Source organism: Takifugu rubripes, chromosome 10 (assembly GCF_901000725.2).
Source record: "Takifugu rubripes chromosome 10, fTakRub1.2, whole genome shotgun sequence".
Lineage (NCBI taxonomy): Eukaryota > Metazoa > Chordata > Actinopteri > Tetraodontiformes > Tetraodontidae > Takifugu > Takifugu rubripes.
Window position 1 is genome coordinate 986,018 of NC_042294.1, and position 17,105 is coordinate 1,003,122.

The window sequence follows — 17,105 nt, forward strand, 5'->3', positions numbered from 1 at the left end:
GGACAGGGAGGAGGGGTGTTAGACATTGTAAAAAAATACTCATGCATGTTCTCGGTTGTGACCGCTCCTCTTCCGGCTGGTTGTGAAAGGTCATATTCATGACAAATGACAACTGTCAATCACAGGAGGTAGGTATTTTTTTGATGCACTCATAACAGGCTTCATGGAAAATATGAGGATAGAATATCTTCTGGCCTGTCTTCACCTGATATCATCTGAAGGACTCAGAAGACTCTGAGCTTCAACACAGTTATAATGTAGAAGCAACATACCGGTAACTACAAATGTCGAGTGTAAAGCATTTGGAAATAAAATCAAAAGCTAAGAAAGTTTTGAATGTAAGGAAATTATGGGAGATATTTATTAACAACTGTGAGGCCACAGAGGGTATGAGTGATATAGCCCCCCCCCCGGCGCCTCCAGTAACAAGCAGAACTCCCTGCAGAGGTGTATCTGAATAGGTGATCTGTGCTCCAAGGATAATGCAAATAAATAAATAAACAATGCTTGCCTAGTATTAAACCCCAAGATGCAGAGAATCATTCCTGTTATTTCACCCTGACTGCTGATTTTGCTTGCTTGGGCAGGGGACTTGTGACACAGGGCGGTGACAAATCACTGCATGGAATTCACTGTTTTTCCTGTGGAGCACATGTCACCCCTGACAAGTAAAACTGAGCAAAAACAATGGCACCGCTGCTCATGTATTATAGATGAGTTGCAGATGAAGGAGATTGTTGAAGCATAAGGAACAGTGTTACTGAAGTTAGTGTCATCAGTGTGAACAAGACAGGTAAGAACATTGATCAGCAGCTCAGCAACATGGACTCCTACCTGTCAGGAACAACAGGGTGTACGTTGCGCAGTTTGTTGACCTGAGCGTAGATGGCTTCCACAGGGGGAGCACTGACCGGAGGGATCAGTGGCATATGGGGGCTCTGCGGACTCTGGGGGAGATGGTAGGGGTGGCTGTCAGGATCAATGCTGCTGCTGTCCACCGACGAGTCCAGGGATCCGATGCCAGCGTAGGTGTGGTCCTCGTCGGAGCTGAAGGTGCGGCAGACGACGTCCTGGATCTCAGCATACTCCCTCTCTTTCGCCTGCTTCTCCCGAAGTTCCCGCATCTTGGCCTGGATTCTGTCACGAAAAGAAATTGGAGGATATTTATGACCTCTGTTTTGTGACACAAACCCTCAAAAGATTAACCCGAGTTTAAGTTTGGCCAGATTTTTAAAATTTTATTTTATTGCTATGGCTTTTCTTCGCAGGTTAAGACACTCTTGCAAGTTGGGAGTATATTTTTGCCTGTAATTATTTAATCATTAATTCAAATCATGAAAACATGTAATATTATATATGCAATTATTGCAGTGACTGTTAAATGTAAAAATGGACTCTTTATGTCACCAAATTTACTTTGGTGGAAATTGGCCAGTATTTAAGTCTCTATCTAGCCTGCTTTAGAATAATGTGATTATAAATTACTTATTTATAGACTCACCATAAAATAATCATATTAAAATATTGAATCCACCTCAACATAACAGTGGCCTTTGCACTGAATTCCCACCTGTGGAACACACAAGAATAGCTCCTAGAATGCCATGGGGGTGGGGGCACGGACAGGAGCGGTAAGGCCACGCGGTGAGTTGACCCCCCTGCTGTGGTGACTCCTGCAGCAAAACTACTCACTGGTTCCAGATGTTGTATTCGTGCCATATAGTGACATACACATGCACGCAAGCTCACGGCCTCCCACCGTTGCTAAACTTCCTTATTACCTAAGGTCATAGCCAACCTTTGACCCGCCACTGCTGCTCCCCACGGATGACTGACAGGTTCGGAATGGAGACAGACTTCCCCACCGAGACACAGGCTAACACTGTCTCCAGTGTCTGTGTATTTTAATAATAGTAATCACATTTCAAACAATCACCATTTTTCAGTGCCAGATTAACCCAATTCTTCCATTTTACCCATAGAGTGCCTTGTTTATTTTTAGCTAAAATCCCATTTTCTCACTATTATCCGCAGAATGAGATTTTGATGGAAGCCTGATGCAATGTTGCATGATGTGTAATCATTTTTAAACCCTCTAAGCTGGTTTGCATAGTCAAACACCAGGTACAATACAGAAGTGATCAACTTACAGCATCAGCATGCCGCACTGAGTATGAACCTATTCTGTCAGAAAACAAAAAATAAGACTGCTGAAGAGGAAAACAGAAGCGCTCTTGTGCAATCGGACTCAAGTGATGTCAGATCTCTGCCAGGAAGGAGCAAACAATGACGTTACCACAGGTTCACAGAAGTCCATTGGGATGGTACGACCCTCTGGCATTTTATACACTAATCAGATTCATAAAAATGGACATGCAGATAATGGCCTTGGCTATAGACGTTTGTTCCTTGGCGTCTGATTCTGATAAAACTAATAGGTTCACTTTAATAAAAGGATGCCGACTACAAACAAAAATGGAAGTTCTGCCATTCGCATTATGAGCTTCTGTTCAATTCCCTGACTTCATACGTTTAGTTGGAAAGTCGAGCCTCTTTTTTCCCATAGCAAACCATTCTCTTTTATCCACACTATTTGGTCAACCCACAAAGTGTTCACCTCAAAAAAAAATAGACTCGATTCCAACTGAGAAGGTGACTGAGAAACATGAACACACCTGTCATTAATGGCCGTCCACTGCTTAAATTGCTCCCCTTACAGGCAGCCCTGGACGCGCTCACTGCTGAAGTGTATAAATGTGTTCAGTGGCTAACAGTTTAAGAGCCTGCTCAGTAATCAAGGCTCCACACTTGCTCATCCGTACCTGAAACCCACTGCTTCATTTCTAACTCCTTCCCCCTGGTTTGTCCTGGGAGACTCCCCCACGCTCCACCACATACACTCCATTAGCCAATTAATGGCCTAGCCTGTTAACACCGAGGAGAGCGCTGGCCACACTAAACACATTATTACTGTAGGGCCCCAATTACAAGCCGCACACCTCTATTTTCTTCTTTCCAGACACTATATGTGACAGGAGGAAGGCAAGTGAAGCTTTTAATAGTACAAGCCCATTGACAGAGTTTTTTTGGTAATCATTTTTAAAAAAGGAGTTCATAAATAACACTTTATCAGTCTTGCTTTAACACTAATCTTTTTGCTTTCATAACTACAGTGATGATAAAGTGATAATTCCAGTATTACACATTTAATTGCTTGTTATCTCTTTAAGGGGCCCAAACTTTCCTCTCTAAATTCATAAAAGCACAATTGACCTAATATCTATCTTAGTGAAAATCTAACTTTTAATTACTTGCCCCTTAAATACTGTGGAGTGGGAAGGTATTTGCTGCTGGCCAACAGTCCAGACAGTGTAATACTGAGGTTTTCAGGACACATTTAGATCAAATTAGGCAAGAAGCGAGATCATTTCTTCCCTCAATCACATTTGCTTTTGAACATTCAGCGGAATTCTTTCTGTCATTTGACAGAATCCACATCGGGTCAAACATAATCTGAGGTGGAGCTGCCTTATTTCAGGCATATGAGAATGAGGAAAGATTCACATAAATTCATTACTGGGAATGTGAGGCGGAATCCAGAGACTTTAGCACGAACACACACCTTCTCCATATGTTTGGCAGTGTTGTGAAATCCTTCCCAGGGGGAACCGACAGGGAGGAATGGACATCTGTACTCTTGAGTTTCTCATTCTGACACACTTAGAAGCTTGAAAGCATTTTTCCTGTAAATTTGTTGTTATCACAGTGGAGCAAATTGAACGTATTGACTTTCAAGCAGATGCCACCCAATCAGCGTTTCTTTTTTCACCATCAAACCATGTTATTTGTCTGAAATACAATCTGTATCTGATTCTAATCAACGTGGTAACTGACCGTCTGCAGCTGCCTGAGCAGAATCTTTGAGCCCTTCCTTTGTGCTGACACTTGCCCAGTGCCGGTATAATGCAATCACCGGACTAACCGCTCAACTTTCATGGTGCTCATTTCCAGTGTAACAATCGCATTAGCTTGTTGTAGGTATTAAAATAATTAAAAATGTAATCATTTTTTGCAATCAGTCCCTTAGAGTTTTCTTTTAACTGGCTATGCAAATTAGCCAGTTAGCCAAATTTTGGCTGCTTCTGTTTAGGCCACAGTTTATTGCTGATTGGTCAATATCAATTTTAAAAATTGAATCAATTTAGAATGAAAATAGCTCGAATAACAGACAAGCTTTTAGGGACGGGAACAAGTTACCAGAGAGGAAACCCAACAATGTACTCTTGTGTAGTCTGGGCAGCAGTAACAAGGACTGCAGGAAACGGGTGCTCACCACTGATTAGAAGCCAACCAGAACCAAGAAGATAAGAGCAAATGGACATCATAATCAGCTGCTACAGACAAGGGCAGAGAGAATGGAGGTGAGTCCAGGCGTAAAATCAAAAGAGAACCTTGTCAGCTTGTCTGTGTGTGCACTCCACGTTGGATTGGAAAATATAGATTCAGGACGAGTACGTCCAGAGATTTGACTGAGAGAAGCTCCAGCAGCAGCACCACCCGTTCTGTATTCTCTTTACTCCTCTTTCCCATAGATTGAATTAATGAGAACCTTATCCTGAGAAACGTCTGCTTTCCACCCCAACAAAGATCCAATCAGTGGGTGCGCCGTATCCACTGTCCTCTCAACACAAGCCAATCAGATAGGCATGTCTCATGTGCTGTCCACAAAAAAAAATTTAAAAATAATAAAAGAGGATGGCAATGCCGAGATGAAGAAATATGCAGATCAGCCGGACCACTGGCTCCCCAGCAGAACTGCTGAGACGTGAAACAGTCAATCAAACAGGAAAATAAAAGACTTGGGCAGCAGTGTGGGCTCTCATAATGAACTCTCTCCTCCAGAATACTCCGTCCACAACAGGCTGGCAGCATCAATGGAGCAGAACGTCTTTACAGAAATGAATAAGTTGTGTCTGCAAGGACTGTGGGCCAACTCGTAAATTTTGTGACTCATGTCAAGGTCAGAGCTTTAAATATATAACTGTATCTGCCTCATTGCAGTGTAAAAAAAGAGGGCAGGGTTTATGAATTACTCTGTCTCACCTCTTGGATGACTCCTATTTTGACTCGCTAAAAGCCCCTGTCAAAACCTTCTGCCGGAATTAATGATTGGTAATGTCAGCTGGGCCGAGTTTGGCTGCGGCCCATCGCTGACACACATCGCTGGCTGGCGAAACCTGTTATGGAGCAATCCATAATTTTATAAATGGTCCCGTCTCCGTGGCAGCAGTGTAATCAATCAGTGTGTGTCTGAAGTAGAGAATGATGACAATCAAATGTAGCACAGCGGGATAGTAATGTGGTAGTTGAGGAAAAAAAGGAAAAACAAAGTAATACATGTCTGAACTGTCGCCCTGCTTAACCTTAACACTTTGAATATCGACTTGTCTTCACGGCAGGTTGGTTTATTATTATTCACCACAATTTCCCTCAGGATTCCTATTCCATTAACCAAGGGACAATCCCAGTTCAGCTGTGTGATGGGATTTAGGAATAGGTACAAAAGAAGAGAATTAGCTTGCCCTCCTGAACAGGGAGCTCAGACCCGAGCTCACACATGCAGAACGGATGCAAACAAGACAGGGAATGAAAATGTGCTGCAAGACAAAGCGGCAGGCAAGGAAACTGGGGAAGAGTTGTGAAAGAAATGAAAGTAAGAGCAAGATTTAAGTACCGTGAATGTAATTTGCCAAGGGGGGAAAGCGGGGGGTACCCAATGTATTTCACGCAAAGTGAGTGTCTCAGCTGATTGTGCTGCTTAGCGTGACAAACATTTGGGAGTTCCTCAAACGGGACAGATACACTCCAATGGAGCCAGGTCCAATGATCTCCAGGCAAACAGAGGAAAATGTGCTGGGCCCAAACCCAGAGGTGGTCACAGCCCTCAGGGCACGTCAGCATTGGATACCAAAAAAAGAACTTTAGCGCAGCCTCCAGATGTTTCACCGAGTGCACACCGTTGTTTTGTGCTTGTGGCACAGTGGCTTTTCAACAGCCATATGCTCTTTTTTGTCGTTCCTTTGCCACAAGTGGAGCCACATCAAGCACTATTGTTTCTATTCAATTGTTTGTCTTTACCAGCAACAGTATGATTACCGAGTGCGTGTAGCCAGTGGAGAACAAGAGAAGCAGCGAGCCGCCAATGACATGCTCTCTGTAGATGATAATTAAATGGGGCTTTTTGACGCAAAATATAATAAAGTGTTTCTATAGCAGAGGAAATAGAGCCGAAGAGGCAAACTACTAAGGGGCAGGGTATTCTTGAGCGATTACCAACCTGGACGAGCTTCAGGGGGAGACAAAGTCAGAGCTACATCGATTGCACTATTATAATGAGCACTGTTCAATCCTGTCAAATCCACAGGGTTCTTAGAGCACGATTAGGAGGTCATCACCTCTGAATGGCACCGGCAAGAACAATCTATAAGTGATCTTTGTGATGTATACTTATAAAAAAAAGGACATTCCACAGATCGACATGGAAGTGCTTTCAAAGACTACCCCAACCTTGTTTGACCATTTGGCTAATTGGGTGCTCAGCAAATTTTCTTGTCAAGAAAATTGTGCTCCTCACCTCTCATTCTCTAGTCGCATGTGTTGGGTTTTCTCCTCTACAGCCCGGACATCCTCGGTTTTGGATTTGCTGGAGCCCTTCTTCTCCATCTTGTCTTCTGGTCGTTCATCCTTTCTGTGCTTCCCAAACCTAATAAAAAGAAAAAAGAAAAAGTGAGACGTCAAGCAGAAACTGTCAAAACATGACATTTTGGATCAACTAAAGCGGTTTTCGAGCAAATGTGTAGCAATTTCTGGAAAAGTAACTGAACCTAAAAGAAAAGAAAAACAATAGGATGGCCTGTTCCAGGTTGTGAACCTTCTTAAACACCTTCTTGGCGATACCCATTCGAGCCGATACAGTTTTCAAGTGCAGTGCACACTTGAAATAGGCCTACGTTAAAGTTATTAATACCACAGCAGCTATGTTTCACAGATGAATTACTTGGAAAAAAAGGCCACATCCAAGCTGTTCCTTGATACAGTTTCATTTAAGGACTAAGCTTATAAAGCTAATTAGAGTCATTAGGAGGTAGTTGCCAGATTTTAACAGTCTAACGGATCATTTCTGGTCACTAGCCATACTAAACGACAGCATCGGGCTTGTTTTTTGTATTAAAAATAATTCCACACTAAAGACATTGCAGCTGAGTCAGTATAGAGCTGTCTACAGCCTACAAAATCAAGAAGCTGCAGTGGCAACAAGGCCACATAAGTACTGCCCCCAGTGGTGTACCACCACTAACAGGACCAAATCTAGTGCTAAACAAAAACAAACTGTCCCGTTAATGTGGTGATGGTCTTTCAAACCAGTTACCATTTGTTAAGGGTAGATTTGAGATACAGTATTTCAGGCAAGCATATTAGCCTCTGCTAGCCGCCATACCATCATTGTTTACTAACAGTATTGGTTACCTTCACAGTCAGACCAGATCGGATCAGGACAACACTAAAAAAGAGTGTAAACGTGGGCTCTGCTAAAGAAATACGCTAAAGAAATTATTTACTATGGCAGCAATGACAATTCATGATTTGGTAGTGAGAAAGATTGCTACAAGCTAGCTTAACCTTGGTAAATCTATGTGACATTTCTAACTTTCTGGACAGTCACACATGTTTTTTGGCAGTGTCTTTTAGAGCTTTACAACAGTGTAAGAATAAGCCAAGGTTATAAATTCCGCTGGTCAAAAGAGCTCGAAGCAGGGCAAATAGTAAATGATGGCCACTGAGAGTGGACAAACGTGATGTAGACTGTTAAAGAAAGAGGAAGTAGCTGAAGGGCAATTTTAGCGATGCATTAATTGAAATGAAAGCATTTGTTTTAATTTTGATGTTTGTGCAGTAGTAAAATGAATAAACATGATGGTTGTAAAACAAGGCAATAGCAGCAAGTGTATGAAGGTGATGGCGTGGACACTGAGGACTAGAAATTCAATACATATAATCATGGAAATAACTGGATTTTTATTGACCACTTTTATCAGATAGTGTTACTTTTCGTGCACACGTGTGAGCATAAATTCTTTGTTTTATTAAAACAAAATAGGTTTAGAACACTAAACTAAAAAAAAGCAAAAGTAAGATGTGACTCTGACAGTGTACTGAAGTTTAATACTGACAATGATTGGCAGCTGTTGCAACTGTTTGCTAGATAATAATGGCACATTCTTTAAAAACATGGTTTGGATCCTATTTAAACAACATAAGGATATTAAATTAAAAACACAAAATCAAACCTGCACATACAGAAGTAAAAATTTCCTTTAAAATCCCACTTCAGCAACATTGCAAAGCTCATTTTTCTTACCAAAAAAGCAGAAGAACTTAACACTGCATTAAGTATCAATATTACAATATTTCAGCCATCATCCAGCAATAAGTAGAGCTGGGAAATCTGAAAAATCAGATTTTGATGGAGACATCATTGGTACTGTCCTGACAGTCGCTTTTTCAGCTACGGTACATTCACATGGAGGACGCTAAACAATAATAAGCCAATTGCTTCTAAATATTTTCTGCTTCAGTCCACTGGGGTGAACAAGGCACAACATTTAATGATTAATTTCTAAGCATCTGTGATGAACAGCACACTGCAAAAAAAATGACCAAGGACGAGGGATGGAATGATGCATGGAGGAATGGATCGCCTGATAAAGTCAGGATTTGGTTTAGTTCATGTACAACAAAGGTGGCATCAGTACTGTATTAATGTGTATTTCTAACTGAAAAAGGAAGTATGTCTTTTCAAATGCTGTTCTACATTAGGTTACCGAGTTGCTTAACGTGTTTGCTATTCTTAGAGGCCAGTAAATACTAATCTATCCAATAACACACATCCTCATATATCAGAGAAAACAGAAGGGTTTATTCCACTAGCAGTGGGTGCCTCATATATCATCCTCATCGATTCACAGGCTAATAATACTTCAAGGCTGATACACAACAGAGGAGGAAAAAGTCAAAGGCTGACTTTTACAAAGAGAGAGAAAAAAGTAAATTATGCAAAGCCTTAAAGCCACTTTGATTGTTACAATCATTTCATCTGGGAAGTAGATTTGACGGAAGCTAATCTGTTTTGACATCTTCTGTGGGAGTTTGTGGTCCGCTCACAGGAAGTTGAAGGATTAAGGAGAGAAGACCAAAAATAAAAGTGCCTGCTGCTCCTGCAACCATCTGTGGTTTTCAAAAGTGAACGCAAGAAGGTGATGGACTACCTGGCTTAACCTCGCACGACCTCCTCCTCATATGAGACGCTAAAACTCTCAACATTATTTAAACCTGCGAATGGAGTAGGTGAGCCAGAAAGAATGAAGCAAGTGCATCTATCAATCTGAATAAGTGATGAGAAGATAATTTCAAGGGCAAACAGACAGAATCATTACGGTTTCTGCTTGGCCAACCTGAAAGTTAATCCAGATCTCCCAGGGCGATGTCCCTCGCAGACGTCTGATGTGAGCCCCCCTCAAATCCCCTGAAACATTTTATTGTCACAGTCAGGGGGAAAATCAACAAGGGAGCCTTGACTCGCTGTATTTCATGGACATAATCAATAAAGGAGAATTTTTAAAAAAAAGCTTCCTCAAAGGAAAATCGACATTACTATTAAAATCTTATTGATGGTAAACTAAAAATACAGAGCGGAATGTTGTTTGGAAAGACACACACTGGAACGGAATATCAATAGGGAGAAGTATTCAGTCCACATTTAGGTTTACTTGGAGCGACACCCAGACAGTACAGCTGTAAATATAGACCAGCATCCACACAGACAGCCTGAAGCCTCCAGATCGCCCTGGTGACACGCCCTGAAGGGGAGATGCATTCAGGTGGAATCGGTTATTTTACAGCACTGACATGATGAGATGTTGTGTTTGACAGCCGAGCTACGTTGACAGGGTAAGGAGCCTTATGACCCACAACTTACCCACAACTGGTCTTTCTAAATGTCTCTGGCTGAAAATGACATAATCAAGATGGCCGCACAGATTGAAACACTAAAAAAACCCAAACTATTTCTTATTCCTTCCACAATTGTCCCAGCTTCCATTATTACTGTAAGCCCTCGACGTGACATCACCATTGCTGGTTTCCAGGGACACCAACCCCCGAGAGCGTCTGCATGGAGAATGTTTTCCCATCATTCCCGTAGCCACCACCAGGCGATTATCTCCTTCCCCATGGAACTCATTATCCGCAACTTGTAATGTCAGTCAGTTCTTCCCCTGCTCACCGAGGCCTCTTTTAATCCACCATCTACAACCTGATGCATCCTCAGGTATTTTAGTGACTTTAATGACAAAGACAGGATTAGATTCCTCAATGGGAACAGGAAGGTACATCACACAAAGAAATAATACCCACAATGCAACTCTACATTCACATTACCCTTGTAAAACAAACAGGATGTGACATTTCTTTCACCTCATTGGAGAATTACTGGTGGACATAACCAATCAATGTCAATCCGGTGTGTTTGAGGGGTGCCGGACTGGATGCTGGATGCAAGTGTTTAACTTAAGATAAGCGAAAATGAGTCCAAAAAAGGAACAAATAAGACCTCACCATAAACACTTTTATCCCAGTCCTTTATCAAAAATACAATAAGACTGTCAAACATGGCATCTCTTCAATTCAATCACATCAGTCTGTAGGAGGGGGCAGAACCATGATTACACCACTTAGATCAGCCTGGCGACAACGCCACCGTCTCGTCTGGGAAGTTTCACCGTATACGGTCTTATTCAACGGAAATGCAGAGGAAAATAACATATATGGATTGTATTCCGCAGTGAAATGACAGTATTTTCTGAACCAATATCACAGTTTGCACCTGTTTAGCATAAAGATGCTACTGTATGGAATTGGATGAAACAGATTTTCTGGATGAAACAGTTTTATGGAAATCATTCTGGGCGCCTTGACTGAAAATCGTGCTCAGTCTTACATTTAGGTGCTGCCTCGCAATGTCATACAGAGCAGCTTGTTATTTTCGGCATCCCCAGTCTTTCACCATCTGTTTTAACACCTTCCACTTGCAGACTTTGTGGCCTGTGCGCAAACACAGGAAACTTCCCCCCCCCCCATATTGCCCTATGGAAATGTGTGTGTGTGTTCCACCGTTGCTCTATTTTTTAGCCTCATCTCACCCACAGAGAAGTGAAACCTTCAACAATGGAGCTGTGGCATTATTAGTTTGTACTGCCTCATCCTGCAGATATTGTTGTTTAACTATCTCTTGATCTACATTCCATCTATAGATTTGTGCTTTTTACTGTGGGCAAAGAGAGCAGAGACAAGCTAGACAGAGTGCATCAAAGTGAATAGCCGAGCAGGTTCTCGGCTTTTAAAATTAATAAATCTCAGCATCAAAGCAAAGCTCAAACTGAATAATTTTTGGACAGCTATTACATTTTTGTGTGTGTTTGGAATGTTAAAGACAAGCTTTGCTGATATTTAAGCAACTGCAAATTCACACACATGCATATTGTGTGTGTGTGTGAGTGTATGTGTATGTGTGTGTGTGTGTGTGTGTGGGGGGGGGGGGTATCAAGGGACACTTTGCCTGTTCTATATTTCAAGCAGCCTACTTAATACAAAAGACGAGGCCAGGCCCAACATGATTGCCTTTAATGTCTCACATAAATCACTGACGTGTGTGTGTGTATGCCTGTGTGTGTAGAGGGGAGGGCTGTTTTTGCCCACACTCGGAGTAACATTTGGAATCTTTGACACCCCAGATTAAAGCCTCTCATTAAAACACAAATAAACAGTCTGAATGCATTCATACATCCATTTGTTAAATGTATGAATGCAGTTAGAAGGTCTCTGAAGGACAATTTACAGTGAAGCTCTCACTGTGGGAGCTCATGTCCTCCTGCCTGTACTTGTTGTGTTGATGTTGCATTGTAAATTTCTGTTGCGAAAACAATTTCACAGGTCTGACAGAAATGAATTTATTGATCCTGCTCCGGTTGTGTCGTGCCACTATAATTTGATTAGGAAACAAGGGATGGCAAAGTTCTGCCCAGAACAGTTGGATTGTGTTGCTCTTTCTGGAAGAACTGTGTCCAAAATGAAGGTGCAGAAGCACACATTTATATTGATCTCAGATCTAAGAACTGTGTGTGGAATATTCGTCCTTTGGGTGCGTGGATAAAAACACGACACATGTTTCCAAATGCAATTAAACCATCAACACGCGCTCATACGCACACTGACATTTCTCTAATGCTTAAATGAACCATTCATGCAGATTGCAGAAATGGTTCCAGGAGGGGTGGGGGGCTAAAGTAGGTGGCTCAGGCTGTGACCTACATACCCCGTGACACACTGCCTTCCTAATGGGCCAATTTGATCACTGCCACTCGCTCTCCTCTCCTCTGCAACGCCTGCCTCAAACACAAAGCCAGCAAACATGGCGCGCATTCGGCCCAGCTCCTTTAATCAGTCGCTCCAGGAGCATTTTTCTTATTCATTCACCAACGGCTTATGAAAAAGACTGCAGATAAAAAAAAGTAAAAAAAAAAAAAAAACAAAGAAAGGGGGAAAAATAGCTCAGCGTGGTCCCAAACGCAGATTCATTTTCATTCAAACTGCTGCATAATCCCAATGTAGGTCACAGTGGGTGTTGGAGCGAATGCCTGGGTGGGTTCCCAGCGAGGGGGAGAAATACACCGGGGCCAGTCAGAAGGGCGTTGTAGCAAGTGGAGAATTGTATAACATTTCAGTGGAGTGGAGTGGAGTGATGGTTTTTGGGCCTCAGTCACGTTCCAGGTGTATTTGAGGTGGAAAGAAGATGTTTGATGACAGAATGATTTTATCATGTTTATTTGATATTTAGCCTTTTTGGCATCTCAGGATATCTCTGACAAGCTGTGCCTGGAACTAGAAAAATAAGATTTCTCAAGAGGAACTCAAATTTAGGAGCATTTGCATGAAAATCAAAGTTAGATTGACTTGAAAACATAGGTGCCTTTCGACTGAAGAACCACAAGAACCATTCACAGGAGATTTTATGGGGCCTAACCGAGTCCCTGGTCAAAGGTAGGTAACTAGCCCAGAAAAACCTCCTGGGTGGGGCTTGATGTTTACTTGGCACCGGTGTGATGCGGAGCCAAGCAGAAGAGGAACATTAGCCTAGCAGACACTGCTTCTCCTCTTGTTCATCCACCAACATGACACGGATACACAAACCAGAAAGGTGGCAATCGTCTGTATTTTTTTGTATTTTAAGTATCAAATGACAACATGTGCTTTTTACTTAATATTAATTAACACACTGATGTGTACACAGATACAGTTTACAGAGGGCCAAGTGGCTTCCAGTCATTACTCCTGCAGTGGAAACGCACCTATTTACAACTGTTGAAGGGAAATGGAAGCCTGGTAGGGGGTGCATGACAGGGTGCGTGGGGTTGTGTTACCGACAAGGATTTTATATAACGGCGTGGTGCTTTCACTGGGATTTCACTTCAATTATCTTGACTTATTAGAATTTACTGTCTATTTTACATATTGAATCCTAAGCTGCAAAGTGGGAGGCAGGCAGGAGGAGTGAGGGCAGATGAGCATCAGTCACAGAAACGTACCAGCCAAAGTCTTGTATTCAAGCCCACTGGAGGAAAGGAGACAGCAGACTCACTGATCTGTGTTACACATCCCTCCCAGGAATCGAGAGGAGATGGGAGAGGTCTTTCTGTCAATGCCACAATGAGGAACGGGGGCGAGGGCTACCGGGGGATATATGGAAAGAAAAGTGGATGAATTGACAGTAATTGTGAAAAAAGGGAGGGTGAGAAAGAGCATTGGAAAGCGTTGAATTAATAATAGAGGACACTCCTATCCCATTCAAGATATTGATTCCTTATTTACAGCAAATGTGTTTTTAATTATTTTATGATGGTTAAAAAACGTAAAACCTCTTAGATCTAAAGAGGATATTTTATCCTGTAATGAAAAAGAGGGGAGATGGTTTTTAATCTTTTTTTGTGTTTGTGGAATAAATACATAAACATAAATAGTCTAAACAGCTTTCAGATCACACTGGATTATCTTTAGCTGTTATGACCTGAGTATTTCTGTTAGTTTAAGAGAGACCTGATTGACTAGTTGTGATTTCAAATTATTGTTAATCGCATCTGTGACTGCAGAAGCAAATTAAAGCTAAAGAGTCGCAAGTTTTGGTGAAATTTGAAAATCAGATTTTTGCTCCAGTCTCTGGTTGATTCTTTCTGCTTTTAAAGGCGATGGAAGGTAACCGCAGCATGGCTTGTTCCATCAGAACAAAATACACCCATGATTAATTAAGAGAATGACAAATTGATTTATAGATTTTCCTATATACTCTGGACTCTAGACATACAGTTATTAAAACAGAAATAACATATCCTGGAGGATATGGATCTACAGCTGGAATTATGATCACACTCTTCCGCTCCCTCAGTCGTCTATTCATCACTATCTAAACATGCACTCACAAGGTAGCGACAGTCCAATTAAGATTCCTTCATGACAACAGGAATAAAATCCAGAACCAGCCTTGACAATAATCTATGTTTCACTGACACAAAGCAAAGATAGGAGGGGAGAAGAAAGAAAACCAGCGTAGGAGGGACTTCAAGGTGGTGAGAAACAGACAATTTCACTTTACATGCCAAACGCATGTCGAGACGCTGATGGGACACGAGGAACACACTTTCTGCCTTTAATTGGTTGCCTTTGATGAAAATCAGAAGTGTAATTCAACATCGATTCATATTACCTTTGTAATTCAAAAGCAATTTCCCCAGCTTCTTTGTCTTCCACCCATCTCCTCATCCGCACAGTGAGGTGGCCGCTCATCAGCAGGTGGGAACTCAGTGGATGAGAAAGGTCATTTCAGCCAAAGGCTTCAATTTCATTACATGCTAAGCCTGGTGGATGACTGAGCGGACTAGCAATGAGTCCTACTGTAGAAGGCAGCACACTTCATTTGCATCGCACATGGGCAGAAATAAATAGGTTTTCCAGTGTGTGTTTCTCACCTGTCTGTAATATCACACATGCTCAGCATCTCTAATCCAACTTCAAGCCATTTTACAGAACAGAATCTATAGGCGGCAGAGTCAAAGCTGGCCGGCACCGTTCTCAGATCCTTATCTGTGCTCGTTTTGTAATGTTGTCGTGCAATTTCACAAATCTGCCTGTTCAGCGGAGTCAGAACAGAACATGAAAGCCCACGACGCAAAAGTCGGGGGAAAATATAATGACGTCAAAGTGTGCGGAAAAGTAAAAAACAGCTAAGCGTCGCTTTTGAAGCATCAAGGTGATGCGAAACGGGAAGTCCAGCGGCGGCGTAGGCCGGTGCGCGCCACATCATTTGCAGCCGCAGACCTGGGGGAGCGTGCACTGAAGCTCTGCTACACTTAATTTGAACTCTTTAATAACACACTTTATGAATTCAGTCATGTTTGCAGCCCTCTGCCTGAGACGCAGCGTGAGCGTCGCTAGTGGATCTTGTTTCAGCCCTGACAAGATTTCAGAATCAATTAAGTCCATCCTGTAACACCGCCTCACACACTCACACTCACACACACACTTCATGGTCCATCTCAAACATAGCGTGATCATTCTAAACCTAATTACTTCAGGTCTGTCTGACGGAGGCCCGGCGCTGCCCAATCACATTTGCATTGAGTGACCAAGCGCAGAGGAAGTGTGCAATTCAGACCCAGCTGGAGTTTAAAATGGCCACCCAACACATTATTGTGGTTTCTCGGGCCCTAAAGCAACTTCCTCCCCATCTTGCACCCCCCCCCCCCCCCAACACACACACACACACACGCGCGCGCTGCTGGTTTTAAACCTGCCTGAAAGAATTTTGCTGCTCAAATGTTTCCATCTCCAGTCGCCGCCATCTGGGACAGTGGTGCTAATCATCTCAGCAGAGGGGAAACTGTCTGGAGCCCACTGGTCACCAATGGTACATGACTGTCAAGAGAGTAATGGGATGAGACTCTAAGGGGACTGTCGTCAGGGGAGACTCTGGCCATTTTTACGGCCTAAAAATGACCGTAACGTCCTGGATTTTCTAAAGAAACCGCAGGAGCGATCGTCTGAAAGTCCTCTCTGACCCTCCCTCAGCAGCATGAGATTTCTTTTGAGTCCCCTCATGAAATATGTATTGAAAAACCAGCTGTAGCATGAAGTACTGAGGGCCTTTCAATTTGTGCGACTTCAGATTTCCAATTCATCACATTTCAGAAATAATATTGTACTTTTATCTCGATTAACGATTTAAAAACTTCCTACTTCCTCCTAAAGTTCCTACTTCTTTACATCTCAGCCACAGTTGGAAAAATTAAACCCTTTTATCCACGAATTATGAGAATCTCAGTCTGGTTATTAAAGGCAACCCTACCCATTTGAATGACGTGTTGCTGGACACCACTTTGGTGAGTAGTATGTATGTAGTATGTATTTATACACATGAACATCCAGAAAGGTCGCGACACATTGGACTTCACGTAATACCTACATTTTAGTTCATCTGACTGTCCAGCGGAGTTGATCATTGAAGACGTTTGTATTTTATTCTTTTCGTAAGTGCGTCTTCTAATATCCTACCCTTTTCTTCCAGCCCGATGCCCCGGGCTTTCCTTTAAATCCTCAGCACAGACGTGATGACGAGCGAGGAAGAACAAAAGAACAATTATCATTTTCTCTCAGATTACATCCAGCAGATGTCGGAGCCCACATGTGGAGGCACATAATTGCTGTCTCCAAATCAGCGGTGGCACGACACTACCAGAAGATGTGAACATTGGTGTGCGTGTGTCAGGGACGCGTTACACAGAATAAGACTGTGAGCCGATTTATCCCATTTTGGTCACATAAAGCACTGCCAGGAGAAAGTATTTCTGAGAAATAACAAATAATTAAAAAAACAAGAAACAGAAAATCCCATTAAACTCATTATACACATAATAATTTAGGCGGCATTTAAAAGTTCAAGG

The 17,105-nt window shown here is 42.3% G+C and overlaps 1 protein-coding gene across 5 annotated transcripts in view; it reads right to left on the reverse strand.

Moving 5' to 3' along the window:
• pard3aa (par-3 family cell polarity regulator alpha, a) overlaps nt 1-17,105 on the reverse strand; it is a 240,686-nt gene that overhangs the window by 58,120 nt on the left and 165,461 nt on the right. For all 5 annotated transcript variants that reach the window (XM_029843172.1, XM_029843175.1, XM_029843171.1 and 2 more), the window contains 2 exons: nt 6,635-6,763; nt 835-1,137 (listed from right to left, as the gene is read on the reverse strand). In XM_029843172.1, coding sequence (XP_029699032.1) covers nt 835-1,137; nt 6,635-6,763 — 432 coding nt within the window. The remainder of the gene's footprint in view (nt 1-834; nt 1,138-6,634; nt 6,764-17,105) is intronic.